This window comes from Dysidea avara, chromosome 4 (assembly GCF_963678975.1).
Source record: "Dysidea avara chromosome 4, odDysAvar1.4, whole genome shotgun sequence".
Lineage (NCBI taxonomy): Eukaryota > Metazoa > Porifera > Demospongiae > Dictyoceratida > Dysideidae > Dysidea > Dysidea avara.
In genome coordinates, this window is record NC_089275.1 from 13,525,074 (window position 1) to 13,551,285 (window position 26,212).

At 38.3% G+C, this 26,212-nt stretch overlaps 2 protein-coding genes across 9 annotated transcripts in view; one reads left to right on the plus strand and one right to left on the minus strand.

Annotated features, from left to right (window-relative positions):
- Positions 1-26,212, plus strand: part of LOC136253062 (long-chain-fatty-acid--CoA ligase ACSBG2-like) — a 318,134-nt gene that overhangs the window by 128,860 nt on the left and 163,062 nt on the right. The gene's annotated exons all lie outside the window — the stretch shown is intronic.
- The window catches only part of LOC136253053 (serine/threonine-protein phosphatase 6 regulatory ankyrin repeat subunit B-like), a 201,665-nt gene that overhangs the window by 38,637 nt on the left and 136,816 nt on the right, over positions 1-26,212 (minus strand). For all 3 annotated transcript variants that reach the window (XM_066045631.1, XM_066045632.1, XM_066045633.1), the window contains one exon: positions 16,652-16,750. In XM_066045631.1, the coding sequence (XP_065901703.1) occupies positions 16,652-16,750 (99 nt within the window). The remainder of the gene's footprint in view (positions 1-16,651; positions 16,751-26,212) is intronic.

Below are 26,212 nucleotides of genomic sequence, written 5' to 3' on the forward strand. Positions count from 1 at the left end.
AACTCTCTACAGGGTGACTTGTTTCTAGCTGAACTCTCTACAGGGGATTTGTTTGCAGCTGAACTCTCTACAATGTAACTTCTTCTACCTGATCTTTCTACAGGGTGATTTGTTTGTAGCTGAATTCTCTACAGGGTGACTTGTTTCTAGCTGATCTCTGTACAGGGTGACTTGTTCCTGCTGAACTCTCTACAGGTGATTTGTTTGCAGCTGAACTCTCTTACATGGTGGTTTATTTGTAGCTGAACTCTCTACAAGGTTACTTCTTCTAGCTGATCTCTCTACAACATGACTAACTTCTAACTGAACTCTCTACAGTGTGATCTGTTCATAGTGGAACTTTCTACTGGGTGATTTGTTTGCAGCTGAACACTTTGCATGATTGTTTCTTTGTAACTGAACTCTCTACAAGGTAACTTCTTCTAGCTGATCTCTCTACAGGGCAATTTGTTTGAGCTGAACTCTCTACATGATGGTTTCTTTGTAGCTGAACTCTCTATTAGGTACCTTCTTCTGGCTGATCTGACTACAGGGTGACTTGTTTGTAACTGAATTCCCTACAGAATAATTTGCAATGTAATATAATTGAGTAAATTATAAATGCAGCTGAATGCTTTATTAGGGTGACTGTTCTATTAGAGTATCTCGATCTCGCATTTGCTACACGTAGTTGCCTTTCGAATCTCAGTGGTTTGTACTCCAATTCTTCTGCACTACTACAAGGGCTTTCTATGATGATTATTCCAGCTACATACTGATTTTCAGCTCATTGCTCTAAGCGGTTTGCCTGGTAGATACGAAAACTAATAGTTTTTTATTCATAAAAATCGATTGCGTAATTTTGACACAGGTCGGGTTTTGTGTCATATCTCCGTGGTCTTTATCCTGATTCCTTTCAAACCACAAAAAGGCACTCCTACGATGGTTGCTCCATCTATATATCAATTTTCAACTGATTCCTCAAAGGAGTTTACCCTGTAGGCGTGACAGACCTTCGATCTTATTTTACGAAAATAATTGGTCATAACTCCGTGAATGTTCATCGGATTCCTACCAAAGTTGGTACAGAGATCCGCCTTAATGAGCCCTTTAAGTGTGCCAAATTTTAGCCCGATCCGAGCATACATTCGTGTTTTATGGCGGATTTTGCGAATGTGCAAAATGAAGAAGTAGAAGAAAAAAAACGAAGAAATTAAAACAAAGTTTGTTCGCTCGTATCTCGGAAATGGCTGGAGCGATTTTCTTCAAATTTGGTGTGTAGACTCCCCGTACTGGCCGGCACCTCTCTAGCAAATTTGGTTGCAATCGGATAAGGGATCACAGAGCTACATAGGTGTGAAAATTGCGTTTTCTTTCTTCCTGTTAATATACTCACGGGTGGCACGCTGGCTTCTTGGGCCGCACGACACACTACCGTGTGTCTTGATCTAATCCAAAACAGCCAAGCTGTAAAATAAGTGTGCGGCCCTCAGAAAGGCTATGGTGAAAAAAGATGTGAAATCCAAGGTGGCGGCCAAGAAATAGCTGTGATGGTAGGTTAATGGTAAAAATTTTAATAATGACAATTCAGGTAAATTTTGTGAAGCGGCACAAAAATTCACCTGAATTGTCGTTATTAAATTTTTTACCATTAACCTACCATCACAGCTAATTCTTGTCTGCCTCCTTTGATTTCACATCTTTTTTCACCATAGCCTTTCTGAGGGCCGCACACATTTTTTACAGCTTGGCTGTTTTGGATTAGATTTCATTTCTTTTTTGTATTTGTATACTCCAAAGCCGGCCTATGGCCAGCTTTGGGACTTTTTTAACCTATGTTTTTTTTCTTTACTACAGGAAGAAGAAAAGATGAAGTAGATGTACTTTAAATATTTTATCAGTTAATGTACAATTGTATATGTAATACATAATATTGATTATAGAAATCTCCATGTTGGTTTCTTTGTAACTGAACACTCTACAAGGTGACTTCTTCTAATTGCTCTCTCTACAGGGTGAATTGATTGTAGCTGAACGATCTACAAGGTAACTTCTTCTAGCTGATATCTCTACAGGGTGATGTGTTTGTAGCTGAATTCTGTACAGGTGATTTGTTTGCAACTGTGCTCTTTACAAATGGTTTCTTTGTAGCTGAACTCTCTCAAAGGTAACTTCTTCTAACTGATCTTTCTACACGGCAATTTGTTTCTGGCAGAATTTTCTACAGGGTGATTTCTTTGCAACTGAACTCTCTATATGGTGGTTTCTTTGTAGCTGAACTCTCTACAAGGTAATTTCTTCTATCTGATCTCTCTACAGGGAGATTTGTTTGTAGCTGAACTATCTACAAGGTAACTTCTTATAGCTGATCTCTCTACAGGGTGATTTGTTCGTAGCTGAATTCTGTACAGGTGATTTGTTTGCAGCTGAGCTCTTTACAAATGATTTCTTTGTAGCTGAACTCTCTCCAAGGTAACTTCTTCTAACTGATCTTTCTACAGGGTGATTTGTTTGTAGCTGAACTATCTACAAGGTAATTTCTTCTAGCTGATCTCTCTACAGGGTGATTTGTTTGTAGCTGAAGTCTGTACAGGTGATTTGTTTGCAGCTGAGCTCTTTACAGAATGGTTTCTGTGTAGCTGAACTCTCTACAGGGTGATTTGTTTGTAGCTGAAATCCCAACAAAGTAACTTCTTCTAGCTGATCTTTCTACAGGGCGGTTTGTTTGTAGCTGAGTTCTCTACAGGGTGTTTGTTTGCAGCTGAATTCTCTACATCAATGGCGGATCCAGGATGGGGCATTTGGGGCAAATGCCCCCCCCCCCCAGTGACCTTGTGGAGGAGCCATAGCTACTTCTCATACTATTACAACTTTATGTCAGGCCAAGATCAGCTTATATAACTCATGAAAATATGAACATTTATTAGCATTTATTACAAATGCACCTGAAACCAAAGCGAACCAAACTCAAACTAGCTATGAAATTGTCACCCTGCAACTTCGTGCGTACTAAGCGCCTCTAAAAATAATTATTGTGTTGCTGTTGTTTAAGACATTCAGAGCTATTTAAACAGTTTTTAAGACTTCACAAAGGCCAAAATGGTAAAAATCAACAGTGAGATACTACTAAGAGGTGTATTATTTGCTGCATAAAAATGCAGCAACTAACAACAGAATCTGACTCTCCCTAACCACCTACAACTTGGCCTGTTTGTGCCCCTCCCCTTGCCAGGTCCTGGATCCGCCCCATTACATGGTGGTTTTTTTATAGCTGAACTCTCTACAAGGTGACTTCTTCTAGCTGATCTCTCTATAGGGTGATTTGTTTGTAGCTGAACTCTCTACAGGTGATTTGTTTGTAGCTGAACTCTCTACAAGGTGATACTTCTAGGTGATCTCTCTACAGGATTCCTTGTTTCTAACTGAACTCTCAACAGGGTGATCTGTTCATAGCTGAACTTTCTACTGGGTGATTTGTTTGCAGCTGAACTCTCTACATGGTAGTTTCTTTGTAGCTGAACTCTCTACAAGGTAACTTCTTCTAGCTGAACTTCCTACATGGTGGTTTCTTTGTAGCTGAACTCTCTACAGGCGATTTGTTTGCAGCTGAACTCTCCACATGATGGTTCCTTTAAATCTGTAGCTGAACTCTCTACAAGGTAACTTCTTCTAGCTGATCTCTCTACAGGGTGATTTGTTTGTAGCTGAATTCTGTACAGGTGATTTGTTTGCAGCTGAGCTCTTTACAGAATGGTTTCTTTGTAGCTGAACTCTCTACAAGGTAACTTCTTCTAACTGAACTCTCTACAGGGAGATTTGTTTGCAGCTGAACTTTCTTCATGATGGTTTCTTTGTAGCTGAACTCTCCACAAGGTAACTTCTTCTAGCTGAACTCCCTACATGGTGGTTTCTTAATAGCTGAACTCTCTACAAGGTGACTTCTTCTAGCTGATCTTTCTACAGGGTGATTTGTTTGTAGCTGAATTCTGTACAGGTGATTTGTTTGCAGCTGAGCTCTTTACAGAATGATTTCTAAGTAGCTGAACTCTTTACAAGGTAACTTCTTCTAGCTGATGTCTCTACAGGGTCACTAGTTTGTAAATGAATTCTCTACATGATGGTTTCTTTGTAACTGAACGCCCTACAAGGAAACTTCTCCTAGCTGATTTCTCTACAGGGAGATTTGTTTGTAGCTGAACTCTCTATAGGTGATTTGTTTGCAGCTGAACTCTCTACATGATGGTTTCTTTGTAGCTGAACTCTCTACAAGGTAACTTCTTCTAGCTGATCTCTCTACAGGGCGATTCGTTTGTAGCTGAACTCTCTACATTGTGGTTTCTTTGTAGCTGAACTCTACAAGGTGATTTCTTCTAGCTGAATCAAGACACACGGTAGTGTGTCGTGCGGCCCAAGAAGCCGGCGCGTAACACCCGTGAGTATATTGACAGGAAGAAAGAAAATGCAATTTTCGCACCTCCGTAGCTCTGTGCTGCCTTGATGAAAGAAAACGATTTTTGCTGTGGACACTTCATCCACCTTCAGCACACCACATTCCAAATTTGAGCGAAATCGCTTTAAGCGTTCCCGAGATATGCGACTTCAAAAATTGACTTAGTTTCTTCGTTTTTTTTCTTCTTATTTTCTTCCTCTTTTCGCACACTTACAAAAACTGCTATAAAACGCGAACGCCATATCCGATCGCCTTGAAATTTGGCACACAGAAGGGGGGGTACAAAGGCGCATCTGGGTCATTCCATGCCAAATCAACATGAAATTGACATGACCTCTTCTGATTTTTATATAATTTGGTACACACAAAGACTCAATTGAGAAACTACTCCACACCAAATTTCAGACCATTTGACTAATTACCTTAGTAGATATGACCGCTCAAAGTTTGAGGAAAATACTTGATCTGATTTACAGGTAACCATAAAAACCATCATAATTTGTGTTTGGCTTGACCTATGAACTTGTGGTTTGCTTTACGAGAAAGGATATTAAATTCTCTTCGCAATGATATATATGGTTTGCTATTTACTTCAAAAGTAATGTCTAACCGCAAAAAAGTACTTTTTTCTTTGATCTTAATTTCCAAAGAAAAGGTAGTTTTAAGCAACTTCATATTTTGGATACAAACTACTTACATGCATACCTTTCACTACTGTAAGTTTCAAGTTGGGACAACAATCAGAAAGTACAATACAGCACCAAATTCTTATGTGGAGCAATATAGCATGCAATATTGAAATTTTTGTAGATCATAATTTTCCTAGTAGTTATTTGTACAAGTTTTGTACTTCATCCTGATATGTATATAACAGCACTAATACCATACCTGTTTCACTGCCCTTACAAATATCTCAATAGTAGCAGTGAAATATATCCCGTATTTCACTGGTAGCAGTGAAAAAGTTGTAATTGCAATTTCATTGGCTAGAATTTATGTTAACAATTAGTGTTGACACATGTTTAGTACATAGTGACAAATTGCGGACATAGCAATGCTAATGCACAGCATGCGTATATGCAGAGAGTATGGTATTAACTGGGAATAGCATGGGTATAGCAGTGAAATTTGGGATAAATACCACTCTTGTTGTATTGGAAATGGTAAATTTCCAATACAACACTTGTGGTATTTATCCCAAATTTCACTGCTACCCATGCTATTACTAGTACAAACAGAGCAAACCAAGAAGGGACAAATTGGCTAATAAAAGTTTTGCAAAAAACTATAGGAAAATTACGTAAACAGTTCTGCAGGTATACATAATTATTTTCGTTACAATCTTTATGGGTACATTGGCAACTGATAACACAGAACTTGTCATTTAACAAAAGAATTCTGATGTAAACACATTACTGTTCTACATAACCAAAAAATTCAATTTTCATAAAAACTAATTAATTAAAACTATACTCTTTTATTTTGCTTTTATGCAAAGCATCAAAAAGTTTACTTACTTTTTGCACAGACTACACATGCCTTACAAGTCCCTTTTGTGATTAAGACTGAAAGTACTTCAGTGGAAGTATGAAGACTTTATTTATTTGCTGTCATAGCGATGTAAGCAATAGATGATGTAAGCAATAGTCTGTCACATATAAAACAGATAGGAAAGTGCTCTATAGCTATCAATTATTCCTTACAATTTTTTTGAAGCATGGCACAAAAGCAGTGGGCTAATAGTTGTTGTAATTCTTTTAACAATCAAAGGCACAAGAAAACTAGCTTAAGACCTTGGATGGGTGCAAAAATTCTTACTCTCACTCTTGAAGAGAAGATATGTAGTAACTGTACAAAAAACTGTCAGAAAATGGAAATAACTCAGTATGAATCAAGCGGCGATGATTTTCAACATCAGGATCTGGAGAGTGTTAACAAAGGCTTAGCTTTAATTGGAGAATCACCAGTTGTAAAAAATAAGATACTACCAGGTGCACAGTATCCTAAGTAAAAGCTAGATAAAATCAAAAGTGATTTTCATGAATCTATACTTGGAGGTAAGGTTAAGATGACAATGATGAAAGTGAAGCTGAAGATGAAATTCCATGAAACAGAAGAGAAAAGTATAAAGGTACAAATTTTGACTCTACTTCCAATGAGCTGGAGCATCAAAAGAATAGAAAACGATCCAATTATATGGTTCATAAAGAAAAAAAGCTAAGTTAAATCAGGAGGCATTTTATCCACGCCTAACCCAATTCAAGGCCATGGCTCAAATGATGACAAAAAAATTTTCTTTTAGATTTCCTAAAAGTAATCATTTTTGAATTGAAATCCTCTGGTCACCAACTTTAATCGAGACACAATCTTTCTTGCTGGGCATCATTCGACTGATATCATCAGACTCGTAAAAAGTTTGAACTAGAGGTTTACCAGCAATTTAAAGATAAATTTTTCACTGAAAAGGTTAAATTTGCTGAATTGCATCCTAAGAATTGTGTTTTAACTGGAGGTAGTGGGACACATGCTGTATGTCTGCTCCATCCATCAAAACACAAAATTGATGTTGATTGCTGGTAAATTGGCAGAGCTCACTGCTAAATTGGAAATTCACTTACAGCATTATGCTCACTGTGTTGCACTTGTCATAAATATTATGTAATACACCACAGCCTGTTTGTCATTTAAAAACTTGTGAATATTGACCAGGAATCTCAAACCTCAAAGATTACTTAAATGAAATATTTGATGATAACTTTATTGATACTATCCAGTACAAGCAGTGGGTGTCTGTAGACAGGTCAACATTGGAGATGATCACTAAACCTGCAGATGACTTCGTAGACTCATTTTGTGACCAGATTAAACTTTTGATACCCCATTCATTCATTGCCAAACAACAGTCCCTTTATCAGACAGATACCATGTTAAACCTGATGCCTGGTCATTTTCTAGTAATATGCGACTTTTCAGAGAACCATTCCTTTGTATTGCAAGATGCAGACAAGCATATCATTGGAATAATTCACAAGCAACATTGCACCCATTTGTGGCATACTACAAAGAATCAGGAGAGTTGCAACACATCAGCTTTGTTATTATCTGATTGCTTGTATCATGACACTATTACTGTACATTTATTCCAGAAGCATTTAGTGCAATTCCTTCAAGAAAAGTTTTGAAAGTAGACAAGATAATTTATTTTTCAGATGGATCAGCTGCCCAGTACAAAAACAGAAAAAAATTCTTGAATCTCTGTTATCACAAATCAGATTTTGGAGTACACGCTGAATGGCATTTCTATGCTACATCACATGGAAAAGGACCAAATTATGGAATTGGTGGCATCGTAAAACGACTAGCTGCTAAAGCAAGTTTACAGAAACCATATAATTCTCAAATAATGACTCCATGTTAACTCTTTGAATGGGGAGCTGAAAATTTAACAAGCTTGCATTTTAAATACAGTACAACAATCGACTACAGTGAAGAATACTTAGAGGAAAGGTTAAAAGTAAGTAAAACTATTCCTGGTATACAAAAACTCCACTGCTTTATCCCATTAAGCAATTCTATCGTTCTAACAAAGAAATTTTCAAATTCATGTGTTGGTAAAGAGGAAAAGGTTACCCTTGTGAGTAAGGATGAAATTCCAGTTGATAAAATTACAGGATTTGTTACAGCTGTGTATGAAAAGAAATGGTGGTTGGGTTGTGTTCTCCAAGTACATCAGGATGACAGAAAAGTTAGCATTAATATATTAATCCCTAATGATCCATCACCATCATACAAGTATCCAGCCAGAGAAACAGATAGCTATTTTAGTTTCTATTGATGATATCCTCACAACAAGTGACCCAAGAACCAGTTATGGATGAATTTATACTATCTCAAAAGAACAAACTAAAGCAGCCACAGAGCAATTCAAGTACATGTTAAAAACTACAAGTTAAATTACCATGTTTCTTCAGATATTAAAATTATAATAGTAATTTATCATATTGCTACTACATAACACTTAAAATGTATCTTAAAAACAATGTTGTCAGTGATGTCCCAATTTGAAACTTACAGTAGTGAAAGGTATACATGTAAAGAGTTTGTATCCAAAAAATGAAGTTAATTAAAACTACCTTTTCTTTGGAAATTAAGATCAAAGAAAAAAGTACTTTTTTTGTGGTTAGACCTTACCTTTGAAGTAAATAGCAAAACATATATATCATTGCAAAGAGAATTTAATATCCTTTCTCATAAAGTAAACCAAAAGTTCATAGGTCAAGCCAAACACAAGTTATGATGGTTTTTATGGTTACCTGTAAATCAGATCAAGTATTTTCCTCAAACTTTGAGTGGTCATATCTCCAAAGGTAATTAGTCAAATGGTCTGAAATTTGGTGTGGAGTAGTTTCTCAATTGAGTCTTTGTGTGTACCAAATTATATAAAAATCAGAAGAGGTCATGTCAATTTCATGTTGATTTGGCATGGAATGACCCATCTCTGTACCAACCTTGGCTGGAATACGATAAACAGGCAAAGAGTTATGAGCGATTATTCACGAAAAATAACACCAATATGTTGTCACGCCTACAGGGTAAACCGCGTATGGGAAGAAGCTGAAAATCGGTGGGTGAATAGGTTAACTATTGAACCTCAAACCTTTTGTGGTTTGAAAGAAATCGAGCTAAAAACCAGGAAGATACAATGAAAAAACCAACAGTGTGTAACAATTACACAATCGAGATTAGCTAATAAAAAACGACTGCTTGCCACGCCTACCAGGTAAACCGCTTGGGGTAGTGCTTTGAAAATCGCTGTACAGATGGAGTTATCATCTTAGAAAGGCTCTTCAATGGCGTAGAAGAATCAGACTTAAAGCCACGGAGTTATAACACGAAATCCAAATTGGTGTAGCAAGTGCGAGATCGAGATACTCTAATAGAACAGTCATCCTAATAGAGCAGTCATCCTAATAGAGCAGTCACCCGAAGAGAATTCAAGAGATCAGCTAGAAAAAAGTAACCTGTATAGAGATCAACTACAAACAAGTCACCCTGTAGAGAGATGAGCCACAAACAATTCACCCTGTAGAGAGATCAGCTAGAAGAAGTTACCTTGTAGGGAATTCATGTAACTATAGAAAGAGATAATTCAGCTAGAAGAAATCACCTTTTAGAGTTCAGCTACAAAGAAACCACAATGTAGAGAGTTCAACTACAAACAAATCACCCTGTAGAGAGATCAGCTAGAAGAAGTTAACTTGTAGAGAGTTCAGCTACAAAGAAACCATCATGTGGAGAGTTCAGCTGCAAACAAATCACCTGTAGAGAGTTCAGCTACAAACCAATCTCCCTGTAGAGAGATCAGCTAGAAGAAGTTACCTAGTAGAGAGTTCAGTTACAAAGAAACTACCATGTAGAAAGTTCAGCTACAAACTAGTGACCTTGTGGAGACATCAGCTAGAAGAAGCTACCTTGTAGAGAGTTCAGCTACAAAGAAACCATTCTGTAAAGATCTCAGCTGTAAAAAAAATCACCTGTACAGAATTCCACTACAAACAAATCACCCTATAGAAAGATCAGCTAGAAGAAGTTACCTCGTAGAGAGTTCAGTTACAAAGAAACCACCATGTAGAGAATTCATTTACAAACTAGTGACCCTGTAGAGACATCAGCTAGAAGAAGTTACCTTGTAAAGAGTTCAGCTACATAGATACCATTCTGTAAAGAGCTCAGCTGCAAACAAATCACCTGTACAGAATTCAGCTACAAACAAATCACCCTGTAGAGAGATCAGCTAGAAGAAGTTACCTTGTTGATAGTTCAGCTACAAGCAAATCATCCTGTAGAGAGATCATCTAGAAGAAGTTACCTTGTAGAGAGTTCAGCTACAAAGAAACCATCATGTGGAGAGTTCAGCTGCAAACAAATCACCTGTAGAGAGTTCAGCTACAAACAAATATCCCTGTAGAGAGATCAGCTAGGAGAAGTTTCCTTGTAGAGAGTTCAGTTACAAAGAAACCACCATGTAGAGAATTTGTTTACAAACTAGTGACCCTGTAGAGACATCAGCTAGAAGAAGTTACCTTGTAAAGAGTTCAGCTACATAGAAACCATTCTGTAAAGAGCTCAGCTGCAAAAAAAATCACCTTTACAAAATTCACCTACAAACAAATCACCCTATAGAAAGATCAGCTAGAAGAAGTTACCTCGTAGAGAGTTCAGTTACAAAAAAACCCCCATGTAGAGAATTCGTTTACAAACTAGTGACCCTGTAGAGACATCAGCTAGAAGAAGTTACCTTGTAAAGAGTTCAGCTACATAGATACCATTCTGTAAGAGCTCAGCTGCAAACAAATCACCTGTACAGAATTCAGCTACAAACAAATCACCCTGTAGAGAGATCAGCTAGAAGAAGTTACCTTGTAGAGAGTTCAGCTACAAAGAAACCATCATGTGGAGAGTTCAGCTGCAAACAAATCACCTGTAGAGAGATCAGCTACAAACCAATCTCCCTGTAGAGAGATCAGCTAGAAGAAGTTTCCTTGTAGAGAGTTCAGCCACAAACAAATCACCCTGTAGAAAGATCAGCTAGAAGAAGTCACCTTGTAGAGAGTTCAGTTACAAAGAAACCACCATGTAGAAAGTTCAGCTACAAACTAGTGACCTTGTGGAGACATCAGCTAGAAGAAACTACCTTGTAGAGAGCTCAGCTACAAAGAAACCATTCTGTAAAGAGCTCAGCTGCAAACAAATCACCTGTACAGAATTCAGCTACAAACAAATCACCCTGTAGAAAGATCAGCTAGAAGAAGTCACCTTGTAGAGAGTTCAGCTACAAAGAAACCACCATGTAGGGAGTTCAGCTACCTTGTAGAGAGTTCAGCTACAAAGAAACCACCATGTAGTGAGTTCAGCTAGAAGAAGTTACCTTGTAGAGAGTTCAGCTACAAAGAAACCATCATGAAGAGAGTTCAACTGCAAACAAATCTCCCTGTAGAGAGTTCAGTTAGAAGAAGTTACCTTGTTTGTAGGGAGTTCAGCTACAAAGAAACCATCATGAAGAGAGTTCAGCTACAAACAAATAACTCTGTAGAGAGATCAGCAAGAAGAAGTCACCTTGTAGAGAGTTCAGCTACAAAGAAACCACCATATAGAGAGTTCAGCTGCAAACAAATCACCCTGTAGAAAAATCAGCTACAAACAAATCACCCTGTAGAAAGATCAGCTAGAAGAAGTCACCTTGTAGAGAGTTCAGCTATAAAGAAACCACCATGTAGGGAGTTTAGTTAGAAGAAGTTACCTTGTAGAGAGTTCAGCTACAAAGAAACCACCATAAAGAGAGTTCAGCTGCAAACAAATCACCCTGTAGAAAAATCAGCTACAAACAAATCACCCTGTAGAAAGATCAGCTAGAAGAAGTCACCTTGTAGAGAGTTCAGCTATAAAGAAACCACCATGTAGGGAGTTCAGCTAGAAGAAGTTACCTTGTAGAGAGTTCAGCTACAAAGAAACCATCATGAAGAAAGTTCAGCTGCAAACAAATCTCCCTGTATAGAGTTCAGTTAGAAGAAGTTACCTTGTAGAGAGTTCAGCTACAAAGAAACCACCATATAGAGAGTTCAGCTGCAAACAAATCACCCTGTAGAAAAATCAGCTACAAACAAATCACCCTGTAAAAAGATCAGCTAGAAGAAGTCACCTTGTAGAGAGTTCAGCTACAAAGAAACCACCATGTAGGGAGTTCAGCTACCTTGTAGAGAGTTCAGCTACAAAGAAACCATCATGAAGAAAGTTCAGCTGCAAACAAATCTCCCTGTAGAGAGTTCAGTTAGAAGAAGTTACCTTGTAGAGAGTTCAGCTACAAAGAAACCATTCTGTAAAGAGCTCAGCTGCAAACAAATCACCTGTATAGAATTCAGCTACAAACAAATCACCCTGTAGAGAGATCAGCTAGAAGAAATTACCTTGTAGAGAGTTCAGCTACAGTAAAAAGAAACCACCATGTAGAGAGTTCAGCTGCAAAGAAATCACCCTGTACAAATTTCTGCCACAAACAAATTGCCCTGTAGAAAGATCAGTTAGAAGAAATTATCTTGTAGAGAGTTCAGTTACAAAGAAACCACCATGTAGAGAGTTCAGCTAGAAGAAATTACCTTGTAGAGAGTTCAGCTACAAAGAAACCATTATGTAAAGAGCTCAGCAGCAAAAAAATCACCTGTACAGAATCCAGCTACAAATAAATCACCCTGTAGAGAGAACAGCTAGAAGAAGTTACCTTGAAGAGTGTTCAGTTACAAAGAAACCACCATGGACAGTTCTGTAATAAATATATGTATTATATATATAATTTGTACATTTACTGATAAAATCAGAAATATTTAAGGTACATCTGCTTCATCTTTTCTTCTTCCTGTGGTAAAGAAAAAAGATAGGTTAAAAAAGTCCCAAAGCAGGCCATAGGCCGGCTTTGGGGTATACAAATACAAAAAGAAGTGAAATCTAATCCAAAACAGCCAAGCTGTAAAAAAAGTGTGCGGCCCTCAAAAAGGCTATGGTGAAAAAAGATGTGAAATCCAAGGTGGTGGCCAAGAAATGGCTGTGATGGTAGGTTAATGGTAAAAATTTTAATAGCGACAATTCAGGTGAATTTTGTGCCAATTGACCAAGCGGCACCAAAATTCACCTGAATTGTCGTTATTAAAATTTTTACCATTAACCTACCATCACAGCCATTTCTTGGCCGCCACCTTGGATTTCACATCTTTTTTCACCATAGCCTTTTTAAGGGCCACACACTTTTTTTACAGCTGGGCTGTTTTGGATTAGATTATCTCTTTCTATAGTTGCATGAATTCTCTACAAGGTAACTTCTTCTAGCTGATCTCTCTACAGGGTGAATTGTTTGTGGCTCATCTCTCTACAGGGTGACTTGTTTGTAGCTGATCTCTATACAGGTTACTTGTTTCTAAGTGATCTCTTGAATTCTTTTCGGGGGACTGCTCTATTAGGATGACTGCTCTATTAGAGTATCTCGATCTCGAACTTGCTACACCAAGTTGGATTTCGTGTTATAACTCCGTGGCTTTAAGTCTGATTCTTCTACACCATTGAAGAACCTTTCTAAGATGATAACTCCATCTCTACAGTGATTTTCAAAGCATTATCCCAAGCGGTGTACCTGGTAGGCGTGGCAAGCAGTCGTTTTTTATTAGCTAATCTCGATTGCGTAATTGTTACACACTGTTGGTTTTTTCATTGTATCTTCCTGGTTTTTAGCTCGATTTCTTTCAAACCACAAAAGGTTTGAGGTTCAATAGTTAACCTATTCACCAACCGATTTTCAGCTACTTCCCATACGCGGTTTACCCTGTAGGCGTGACAACATATTGGTGTTATTTTTCGTGAATAATCGCCCATAACTCTTTGCCTGTTTATCGTATTCCAGCCAAAGTTGGTACAGAGATGCGCCTTTGTACCCCTCTTCTGTGTGCCAAAGTTCAAGGTAATCGGATTTAGCGTTCGCGTTTTATAGCAGTTTTTGTAAGTGTGCGAAAAGAGGAAGAAAAATAAGAAAAAAAACCCAAGAAACTAAGCCAATTTTTGAAGTCGCATATCTCGGGAACGCTTGAAGCGATTTCACTCAAATGTGGAATGTGGAGTGCTGAAGGTGGAGGGAGTGTCCACAGCAAAAATTATCTTGTTTCATCAAGGCAGTACAGAGCTACGGAGGTGCAAAAATTGCGTTTTCTTTCTTCCTGTCAATATACTCACGGGTGTTACGCGCCGGCTTCTTGGGCCTCACGACACACTACCGTGTGTCTTGATACATAAAACAGTTATCAAGCATTTTGCCAATGCAATAAACAGTACTACTCCAACACACCTGGCACACACTAAAACTAGTAACATCAAAGAGGTGAACATGTACATGTGTTGATTGCGTTCACTATCAATAGTTTTGTATTGGACAAAGGTGTATTTTCACTCTTGTGCACACACCTGAATTGTTCTAAATATTGAGATATTTATAAAGTCTGATCACTCACTTGTTCTTGTTCATATATATCAAAGCACTTTACTGACAAACATTTCTGACATTTAAATAGCTTTACATCAATCCTAAATGATTTAACAGCTGGCCCATGTAACAAGAGTTAAGGAAAAATATCTTGCAAGGTTTCCAAGATTCTTGCAAGAAAAGGGACATTTTCAGTGCAAGATTCTTGATTTGCAAGATACTTGCAAGATTCTTGCATGCAAGATCCCTGTGCAAAATTCTTGCAAGAAAAGGGACATTTTCAGTGTAAGATTCTTGCAAGTTTGCAAGATTAGTGCACATTTCTTGCAAGAACAGTGCAAGAATCTTCCACTGCAAATCTTGCAAGTCTTGCAAGATATTTTTTCCTGGCAAGAGATATTATGCTGGCATAATTTAAAGCAAAATAGGTGACCAAAAGCATCAAGCATAATGCCAGCATAATAGGGACGATGTTTGAAAAATTAATATTAAATGTACAATACGCGTGCCTGAAAGAAAGGAAATAAGCACTGCCAATAGTATTATTAGTGTATTTTATAATTAAAAACATGTAATATAACTTATTAAACCGTTTCTTTATTGGTTATTCACACTTTGCAGAAATAAGATCGAGATACTCTAATAGAGCAGTCACTTACTCTAATAGAGCAGTCAGGAAAGGCTGATATACTCTAATAAAACAATCAGTTCTAGAGCATAATCTTGATTTTGAAAGCATAATTTTGAGCATGATAGGCTTAATTTTGAGCAATGCTCAAAAGCATAATAGGTAAAATTTTGGGCATAATAGGCCGGTGCCTAATAGCAAAATCTCTTATTTCTCTGAATAATATTATGACCTTTTAGACATACTCTATATAGATCTAGTTACACACCATGGCATTTAGTGTGGTAACCATTCAAACTTGACCACTACGTATACTCAATACTCAAAATAATGTTTAAGCTCATACAGTAATTTTAATATCAATTTGGCACTACTTAACCCTCTCACTGACACAACTGCTATATGGCGGTTTCGATTATAAACGCCCGTAGCATCACATTCTAAATGCTCCGAAACTTCAGTTGAGCATTTTAGTAGCTCCTGCGCTTATCCTGTAGTAAGCATGCACTTAAGTGAATGGGAACAAGGATAACAGGTCTCTTGTGCACTATTGCGCGGTTACATGATGCAATCGCATACTTTCACAATGTAGCAATGTAGATGATTCTTCGATGTGATATAGCACTGCTAACAAAGAGAAACAGTAAGGAGAGGGATTATATAGGTTGGAGTGGCGTGTTGCTACTTTTGTACGCCTCGAAACAGTGACCTCGTGCTTGTATGTCCATGCGCACTTCCTCAAATGCTGGAAAACCTGACTTAGTGATAATCGCTTCAATTATAAACAGGTTAGTGATATTTACTGTATTATTATAAATAGTGCTAACCTGTAAATTAGTGAAATTTCACGTTTGGCTTCACTTAGATCAATTTTCGTACGTTAAAGTTATATAATGGATTTGTGGTTGCTCTTGTGTAAACAACAACTTCATAATCCAATTCCTTGTTCTATAGTAAGTAAATTGATAGATCGTTTTATAGGATTATATGGTATGGTGTGTAAGTTATAGCAGCTTAGAAACAGTAGATTGGAGCCTTTACAAATTTGGCAGTGAGTGGGTTTTAAGTAGGGCTACTATTGAAGTGCTGCATTAACAAATTAAATATGGTAATAGTTTATAAACCAGCAATGTATTGAAAAGAAATTTACAGGATTGCAAAATTATGTATAACCATATACAAAATATGTTAATTAAAGTTATTTAGGGGCTGGGTGAGCATGACTGTATTGTAGTATAAACTAGTGTATGGGTCACATGATCTTCATACCACACCACACCTCTACTACACTACACACTAACACACTGGTAGGATAGTTGTGTCTTACTACATTGAATTGTGTTTCTTACTACAGTGGAAACTGTCTAAGCTGGTCACCTTTGGGCCAAGATAACTTGGCCTTAATAGGCAGGTGGCTGCTTTAGACAGGTAAATTAGTGTATAAACTTCTCACTAGGGGAATTTAAAGCTGGTCTTTTTAAAGAAGTGGCCTTTTTATACAGGTGGCCGCTAAGACAGGTTCCACTGTAGTAACACTAACACTTCAACTTATTTCATCACACACATACTAACTAACCTTATCAAGTGCATTCACATCTGCTCCTAATTTGATCAGTGTTTCTATTAATTGAACTTGTTCCCACCCAGCAGCATGATGTAAAGCAGTCCTTCCCGACTGTAATAATATACAAGTAACATGATATGACTTCATCAATTGTGACCCGATTTGTGAAAAGGTACCTTTTTCGCACATTTTTTTAAAACTGTTTTTTCTCATTAACAGGTTGGCATAATCGCTCGCTACGCTCTGTTAAAATTCTAGTGTGATACACCCAACCGTTATGGAGATATAGTGATTTTTAACTTCAGTACATTACAAACTAACTTTAATGAATTGATCAGACTTGTAGTACAGAAGATTCCGTACATTCTCCGTAACAAATCAAGGCGACAAATCTTTTCCAGGCTTCTCCTTAATCAGTAACAAATCACCATTCTTATAAACGGAACGAAATTACAAAGTAAAACGGAATTGCTTCAAGTGACCCTGTGCTGTTTACTTCGTGATGATTTGTATTGCGACTCACTGCTTGGATTTCAGGTTGATTGGTGAGGTGATTGTTTATCTGTCAACAGTAAATGTACGATGGGCCTACCAGAAAGTTTCACTGTAAAGTTTCTTTTAGCGTGCACTTTAGCCTTATCTTGTGGTGATTTGTATTGCGACTCACTGCTAGTTTAAATGTGCGATAGGCCTACCAGATAGTTCCATTGTAAAGTCCTTAGCGCACACTTTATGGTGTTCTTTTGTTTATTTGTTTGGTAGACAGGAACAATTATACAGAAAGAAATGATTATTTAATCGTGTTTAGTGAACCCTCTTCCTTTATTAAGCCAATTTACAACTTGAAAAACATTCACAATTGGAGAAGGTGGGTGTGGATCCAATTAACATGCTACCTTCATGACACATCACGGCACATTACGGCATGCCCTACACAAACCACCCTTCCACCGCACCGAGCTCTAAACACATTACTTCACATGATAACTACATAGAAACATCACTTCACATACATGTACACACATACGGACATACAACTCTTTGGGGGAGGTAGGGCAACTGAGGTAAGGCGCATTTGCTTGAAGGAGAATCGTGTGTTATCACTGTCCCAGTCGTGCCACGCTTAATGCTACCATTGATGATGTAACTTACAAGACATTAATAACGCCCAACAGTACATACACCCAACAGTGCTTACGCCCAACAGTACTTACACCCAACAGTACTTATGCCCAATTGCAACTTCACCCAATAGTGCCTACACCCAACAGTACTCACGGCCCACAGTACCTATATAATTACAACACTCTAGCATTACCAACATTCAGTGACAGCCCACATTACAAACATCTAGTCGCAACAAACATTACAAACATTAAGTCGCAACAAACATTACAACATTTAGTCGCAACAAACATTACGAACATTCAGTCGCAATAAACATTACAAACATTCAGTCGCAACAAACGTTACGCACATCGCAACAAATAACCACATGTAATCGCAACACATAACCACATTTAGTCGCAACAAATATCGCACATATAATCGCAACACATAAGCACATATAATCGCAACACATAACCACATTTAGCCACAACAAACATAGGCACATTTAGTCGCTACAAACGTAACCAGTTTGAACATAGCATTTATTGTTAAGTAGCATTAGTGATAACACATGCATCTTTGGACTGAATTACTTTTAACTAAGTTCAGCAATTTGCACCCAATTTCCCCCAAAATAGTTGTTAACAGTGATATAAAACATAACACATGATGATATATATTTTTGCAGAACTTGCGTCTATTTGTCATACTTGAATTAATGATCCAGTATTATTAACGTACGCATACCATATCAAAGCTCACAATGAATACAACATCATGAGTGACAAAATCCAATAATTCCATTGACTGTAACTCTGATTTACCATACCACTCATTGCCATTACATTATGACTATGTAATACTGCCACATGTGATGGTAATTAACCCTTAATGACATCAGAATCTATGAATGATGTAATGTATATAGTAGTAGTAGTATAATCAATATGTATCTGTATATTATTATCACAGTGGTCATGTTGAAACCATAAATGGTGTCTACCACTACTGGGACGAGCCATCAAGTTGTGCTGCTGCCCCCTTTGAATAGCTTCTTATGTACTGACCGTAAGATTTGATGACAAATATTATTCTACTTACCATGGCTATGGGATGTGCACAACCATAAATCTGAGACATGTTTTATGTGAATACAATGTATCCTCTGGTGATATTCTATGTACCCATATATTTTCAATGAAACTACATGACTAGCTTCAGCAGCCGTATCACTATGCACACAAACCCAAGTAATGCAGGGTAATGTGAACCTACACATGAATATGCGTGATGGTAACAAGTGCTACAAATTAAATATGACACATAACTCTAGTATATTTGTTAATGTATCCTGGTGACATGTTGGGATAATGCACAGAATGAAGAGTTTGAGTTGAATAAAATATCAGGGATCTTCGTGAAGTGTTCAAATGTAATAAGGATTATTAGTGATTATCAGGGTTTTAAGCTTGTTAACTATGGAGCATGCATCATCTACTGCATAGTAATTAAAATCACATGCAGAGGGATCTATAAAATTGTTACTGCTGAAGCACACAGGTGCATACGGGTGAGGGCACTGAAAGGTTCTAGTTTGAGTGCGTTCTGAGCAAGAGGGTCGCCCAAAACGGATGGGTTCACAAACGCAGATTGTACGCTGTATCCAGTGTGGGGCTGTGTAACCGAAGTTACATCCTTGTCAAATGTCTGATAAGAACAGCTGTACAAAACCTTGTCACGGTGATTGCATAGTTCACACTCAAGAGTGAGTGGTACTGTAGTAGTGGGGTGCAGGCATCCCACTTACGCATGCTGGGTAGGGGAATCCCCACGAATAAGGTGGGGCAAGTCTGCTTTGTAACTGGGTGAGCACCTTTGCATTGTTACAAATGTTGAGGTATTGACAATTGGCGTGTTGGCAAGTTATTAGGTTGGTCAAAACACAGCAGATTTGCGCGACTGATTGTGGTAGGAAGGTAGGATGGACTGCTAGGGGGCGGGTTGGGAGTTTAAAGTAGCATTGCACTGATAATTGGGTTGACTTATTGGTAAAAGATATTAGTTAATTTTACAAGTAGCAGTATCAGTTACAAAGTGGAGATATTTCGTTGATTAACTAAAACCCACAATCAATCATTGATGAAAGTAATGAACAGGTGAAAGTAAAGCTGTGAAATGCAGCATACGACACTTAACTGTTTATAACTATGTAGGCTTTTCTTCTGCAAGTACAGCTGCCAGGCTATAGTAGGCTGTGTATATTTATTGGCACCCCACGTAATGAGTCAATCACTTTTCGCAAATGGTCTCGAATCTTACCAGAAACACTGTTTAATAAGCTGGCTTAGCTATTTTATAATCACTTGGCTTCTTTTCCATGAAGGGGTTAGTGGCAATACTTCAACAACATTGTAAAATCGTATGCACACTCAATTAACCACATTGATTACATTTGCAATTTAATTTAGGTGATTTCCTGCTCCACTTCGTTCTTCTGAAGGACTGAATATCAGCATAAACATTTATAAGAATAGGCAAATATTGATATTGGTAAAATTAATGTGAAAAATGTGTATCGGTGCAACAATAGTTTAAGGAATATAATGCACTGGTAGCTGAGCATTTCTAACGCTCGGGATAGTTTAGCTAGAAGAATGGTGGAGACATACATGTTCCAGGCCACCATCCATGAGGCAAAGAGTTGATTTTTGGAGTGGGTGGGGATTGGGGCAAGTTGAAGCGCATCACTCTGAGATGACATTTTCAGCATGAAAAACATTTGCATATAATTATGCTGCTGAGTGGTGGGTGTGTCGGGTACAGAGGATATGGCATGGGCGAACGAGCTATTGAATTCTATGTACTACTCCGCAAGGATTCCAGTGCACAAATGTGCCGGTAGTGGAGCTATTAGTGGAGGAGGATGAGTAGCACCAAGAATGGCTAGTTCTTGGGTATGCAGTTATAGCTGGTTGAGGCTACCCGAAGATGGCCAAAACAGCGGGACATGGCCTGAAGTGTAAGTTGTTGTTGATTGAGGAGCTTTGGTTGCTAGCTGTAGACTACAGCTGAGAAAATATGTTTGGGTTGACTGCTGGTTGAGAGGTAGGGGTCACTGTTGTTCCATAAGTAGGAAGCACGAGTTGTGCCAGGGAAGCCTGTGGACTGGGATAGCAACGGTGACCTGTGACTGAGGTATTTGGGTGCAACAGGTTTGCAAGCTGTATTGTGACAAAAGTAGACGCAGTGACTCATTGCTCATTGTAGCCGCAGCGTCACTGTGACTGGAGGTTGCGTTGGTATGTTGAGATGACACTGTGGGAGTCGCATAGGAAGCCTGACCAGTGACAGGTGGAGTTTCGTCAGCATGTATGTGTTGTTGCGTCAGCCTGCAGTTTCAAAGAGTCATGGAGTTCATCCTCGGCATGACGCAGGTTTCTGGACTTCCGCTCTGCCATTGAAGGGATCCAAGCTACGACAGCCAATCCGGCGGAGCGAAGGACTGCCCGAGAGCCAGGTCCAGCGCCTCGACGAGCCCCTCCGTACGATCAGTGGTTGTCTGAGCAACCCCACACAGCACTATCGGGACGCGTTGCTGGTTAGGTGATAGCTATCGCTATCGAAAACAAGCCCGCGTGAGCCAGTAAACCCACTATTTTACGTCACGCGTTCAGTTGATAGTTGAATAATGCATTAGTTATATTTAAAGTAAGACAGTTATACACATGCAGTGTGACTTAGCTGGTTTTGTAGCGGAGCAGCTAGTAGGTTGCAAGTTGGTGGTGAGGGATTTCACTGGCGTAGCTTAGCAGTCTCAGTCAAGCAGCTTTTGACTTCTCTAGCAGCAGCAGCAGCAGCTCAGAATGACCGACGACGGTTTATCCTGTTAAACTTCTCTAGTTAGACCTCCAACTTCTCTAGTTAGACCTCTAATTGCTGAGAAACTAAAACCGAGCACCAAATGCACAGTTGACACAATTAGACAATTGTGGCAGATACAACTCAGTTCCACTACTATAAAGGAATGTGGAATTTAATTATGATATGCACTTATGCAACCAGATGACAGATGGTGCTAAAAGTTGATTTCTGCTCCTGATCCACCACTCCAGGAAGCTAGCCTGTTAACTTTTGTTTGTTGCTGAGGCAACAAACTACATTTAGTTGGAATTTTTTCCCATAGACTCAGTACCAATTGTCAATATTATTATACGCAATAATTTAATAACTGTTTCAATTATGCTATATTAAAATGTTCTATTATTTTAGGTCATGGACGTGGTTCTGTTGGCTTGGGACATACAAGATCTTGTACTTCTACTGGACAAAACTCGCGTACTTTGTCGAAAAGATACCATCTCCTTTCCAAAGAAAGTCCGTCAGGGACAATTACATGTAGAAGATCAGTTGGAGTTGGGTACCATGATGATTCCTTCCGTAAATTGATAGATCGCTCCTTGTCGGACTTGCAGTTCTTGACAAACACTTTACCAAGATGTGCTGAACTGAAGCGGAAGTGATGCATCTGTGTTATCCCTTTTAGTGCCGTTTTGACAGTGTGTGGATCAAAATAATCAGCCCAATTGTACATCGGAACAATGTTGCTGCCATCCTGTGCTCCCACTAGTTGAGCCCAGTTAGGTTTAGCTGACTGATTTATCACTGACGATGTCATCAAGGCATCCAACAAAAGTCTTCTTGTACTTTTGTTTTAGTAGCCCAAACCCCCAGTCTGGTGAGAACTTTGTGTGGCCAACAGGAAGAAAAGAGATAGTGATCTCATCATGTAGACCAGTGAGTATACGCCACATAAAGTAGTACATAAGAAATCTATTTTTGTTCTGCCCACAGCAGTTGTCAGCATGGAAATGGGCAGATATTTCACCAAATGCATGTAGTAGAGCAGCATAGCTAGCAAAAATGAGCAAATTGTGCACTTTTTGAAGAAAGTATGAAACTTTGCACATAGTTTCCACAGACCATGAAGAGTTTTTTTGATATGGAGCCATCGCAGATTTGACCTTTGGTGACCTTTACAATCACTTTTGTGTGCAAAACATTGTATTTCTGCAATTAAACTACATAACATTACTACCTAAATGGGATGCCAAATGAAAGCTCTTGCTTTAAGGAATACACTGGTACTTAAATCAAGTTCATACTATAATTTGGTCAAAAGTTATAACTGATTACAGTTAAAATTACCTGACTCAGTATAAAATTATTATATACAACAGGGATGTAAGAATATATCTAATTTGTATTGTAGATAAAGCAGCCCTTATAGGAGGCTGCTTCACTTTTATCAAGGAGTTCATAGTAGAAAGGAAGACTCTTGCAATTAAAGCTATCACATAAATAGTTAATGTCAAGTAAACAAATTTGCTTGTCATGACAAGCATGCAAATTAGTTTTCAGCAGCTATGCTGTAAAGTATCACTTAACTACATTTTTTGTTTGCTAGTCTTTAAATGGAATCTTAGTGGCCACATGGTAAGTGAAATCAGCTATTTTAGCAGTATGTATATGTATGCAAGTGTTATGCAAAACTGTTCTGTTTCTAGCTATTATAGTTCCCATTTCAATAAACACTTATTTGTTTGCTGGTCATTAAATGGAACTTTAGTAACCATATGGCAAGTGAAATTGCTGTATTACAGACAAGTGTTACCCAAAAATGCTCTGTTTTCCTAACTGAAATTGTTTTAAGTTTCCATTACTGGCATTATGGCAAAGAAGTATGCAATAGTAGATGCTTCAGTTCCTAGACCCAAGGAACCTTGCATTACAAATTGGACTCTCTGTGTCCTTTGCCAAGAGGATACTATAATGCAGCCTTGCAATGTCCAGCAAAATCAAAAAGACCATCAGTTGGAAGTGGTTACAAATCACTGGCCAAGCATTTAATGCAGTTTCAATCTCTTGGGCACATACCAATGGCCATTGATGTTGACAACCCAGAGAGTGGATGTTGTTTGGGATGAATACATTGTAAATAGTTTAAAAGATGTGACCAGACAAAAGAGAGGCAAAGGAATTCGAAGAAGAGTAGCATCTACCACTCATCTCCCTAAAAACTTTAGAGACTTTCTTCGGGTGCACGAGAACAAAACAGAATTATTCAACTTTTTGTCACAACAAATTGCAAGTGTTACAACTGATGAGGGAAAGGTGATCTATGCAACTAATGGGAAGATTGTTCTGAGCACATATGTACATATGATGCTGATGTGACAGAGCTTTCCCCCTGCTACGATAACACGAAGAAGCAGACACACGTCTTCTACTGCATGCAAGAGATGCTGTGCAGAAAGGACACAGAAAATTGTGCATACGTACAGTAAATACAGATGTTGTAATCCTGGCAATCGTTATGTTTAGTCAGATTAATCCGGATGAGCTGTGGTTAGCATTTGGTAGTAAATTACATTTCAGGTATATACCAATTCATGAAGTTGTCAGGGGATAGGATCCAGTGATGTGCAAAACTTTGCCAGTTTTTCATGCATTTACTTGATGTGACACAGTTTCAGCATTTGGAGGATGAGGGAAAAAGACAGCCTGGAGTGTGTGGAAAGTATTTCCTGATATCACTGAAGCATTTGAAGACCTCATGCTCATGGAAGACAACATTAGTGACTTGTCCTTGTCATTATTGGAGCGATTTGTAGTGCTGCTGTATGATCGGACCGGTGATCTTCTAACGGTCAAAGATGCCAGGAAACGGTTATTTACACAGACGTAAAGAAGCCTGGAGAACATACCACCAACACAAGCAGCACTCAAGCAACACATTAAGAGGGCAAGCTACCAAGCACATTGCTGGAGTATGACAGTAATTCAGATTCCGGAACTCCCTAGTCCAGCAAAATAGGGGTGGTGGAAGGATGCTACAGGGTGGCATCCACTATGGACCACACTCCCAGAAACTTCACAATGTTGTCATGAACTGATACGCTGTGCATGCAAGAAAGGGTGCACTGCAAGGTGCAAATGTATCAAGGCTGCTTTAAAGTGCACTCTACTCTGCTCCTGCTCTGGGGAATGTGAAAGACAGACATGGTTAATTTGATGTATAATTGATAAAAAGATTTAATCAAATGTTTAAATTGTTATAACTTGAGAACAGAATAAGGTGTGAGCTTAATTCAAGTACCAGTGTATTCCTTAAAGCAAGAGCTTGCATTTGGTATCCCATTAAGGTAGTTTTGATTAAAATTTATGTACTATAATTGCAGAAATACAATATTTTGTACACAAATGTGATCGTAAAGGTCACCAAAGGTCAAATCTGTGATGGCTCCATATCCAAAAAAACTCTTCATGATCTGTTGAAACTATGTACAAAATTTCATACTTTCTTCAAAAAGTGCACAATATCTCGGCTATGCCGCTCTACTAATGATGATGGAGGAAGTGATGTAGCATGGAGATGATGGCATTTCCTCCTTTGCCAACATTGGAAGCCTCGTCTATCAGGTAGTTGATCTGAAAGTAAAACATTAAGGATACAAGTGTATGTGCCATACTGTCACCATTACCTGGTGTGGAACTGCTTCACAGCAGACCCCAAATATTGCACATTTGCGTGGGGTTAAAAAATAGATTGGCCCAGGCTGAAAGGGGTTGCTTGGATAGTGAACCTGCAGTGCATAGTATGCCATGATGGTAAATTAGAGGAAATAAAATACCTGCTGAGCCATATCAAAACTGTAATGCATAGTTTTGTTATTGGATTTACAAGGAATTTGTGCTCCAGGAAGAGGCACTTCCATTGTTTCCCCATGCTTATATATCTGCTCTAATGATTTTGTGCTGTCTTTGCATGCCTTTCTGTAGTAGTCTCGTTCCTCCTTAACGTGTTTTATGTGTGTTTCAGCTTCCTTGATGGCCTACAATAGAAAAGTATGAATCTTACATATGCAACACACTTACCAGGAATTTAAGCAGAGGAGATTGGATGTGCTCTAAAAGTCCTACCTAATTATATTACTCTAAATTGCATTATTTTAATTAGTGTTTCACGTGACCCTCAATAGTTGCAATACAAACAATGGGGTTCATTAGATATTCAGAACGTGCTTCAAGTAAGCTTCAAGGCAATGTACTTTGTTTTGTAGAAAGTACTTGAATTCTGGGTGAAATTAATTTATGTTGCAGTTAGTGTATACAACTTCACCAGACTTGTCACGTACATATTCTTTGAACAATGATTATCGGCTGCAGATCAATGTATTACCCTACTCAAAAAGATGATTTTTGAGTAATTTGTTTTAGTGGCACTTAAGGCGTGTCCAACCTCCACAAGTATGCCTTGCCAATGAAACCATGTCTACAGTTAAACGCAATTTTAAAATGTTCATGTGCCAGCCCCTTAACGAGCTAAGGTTTTTTTGTTTTATACAATTTCATGCACAAATTCTATAGATATTACTGTGATGCTGATGTTTAATGACTAAGTCA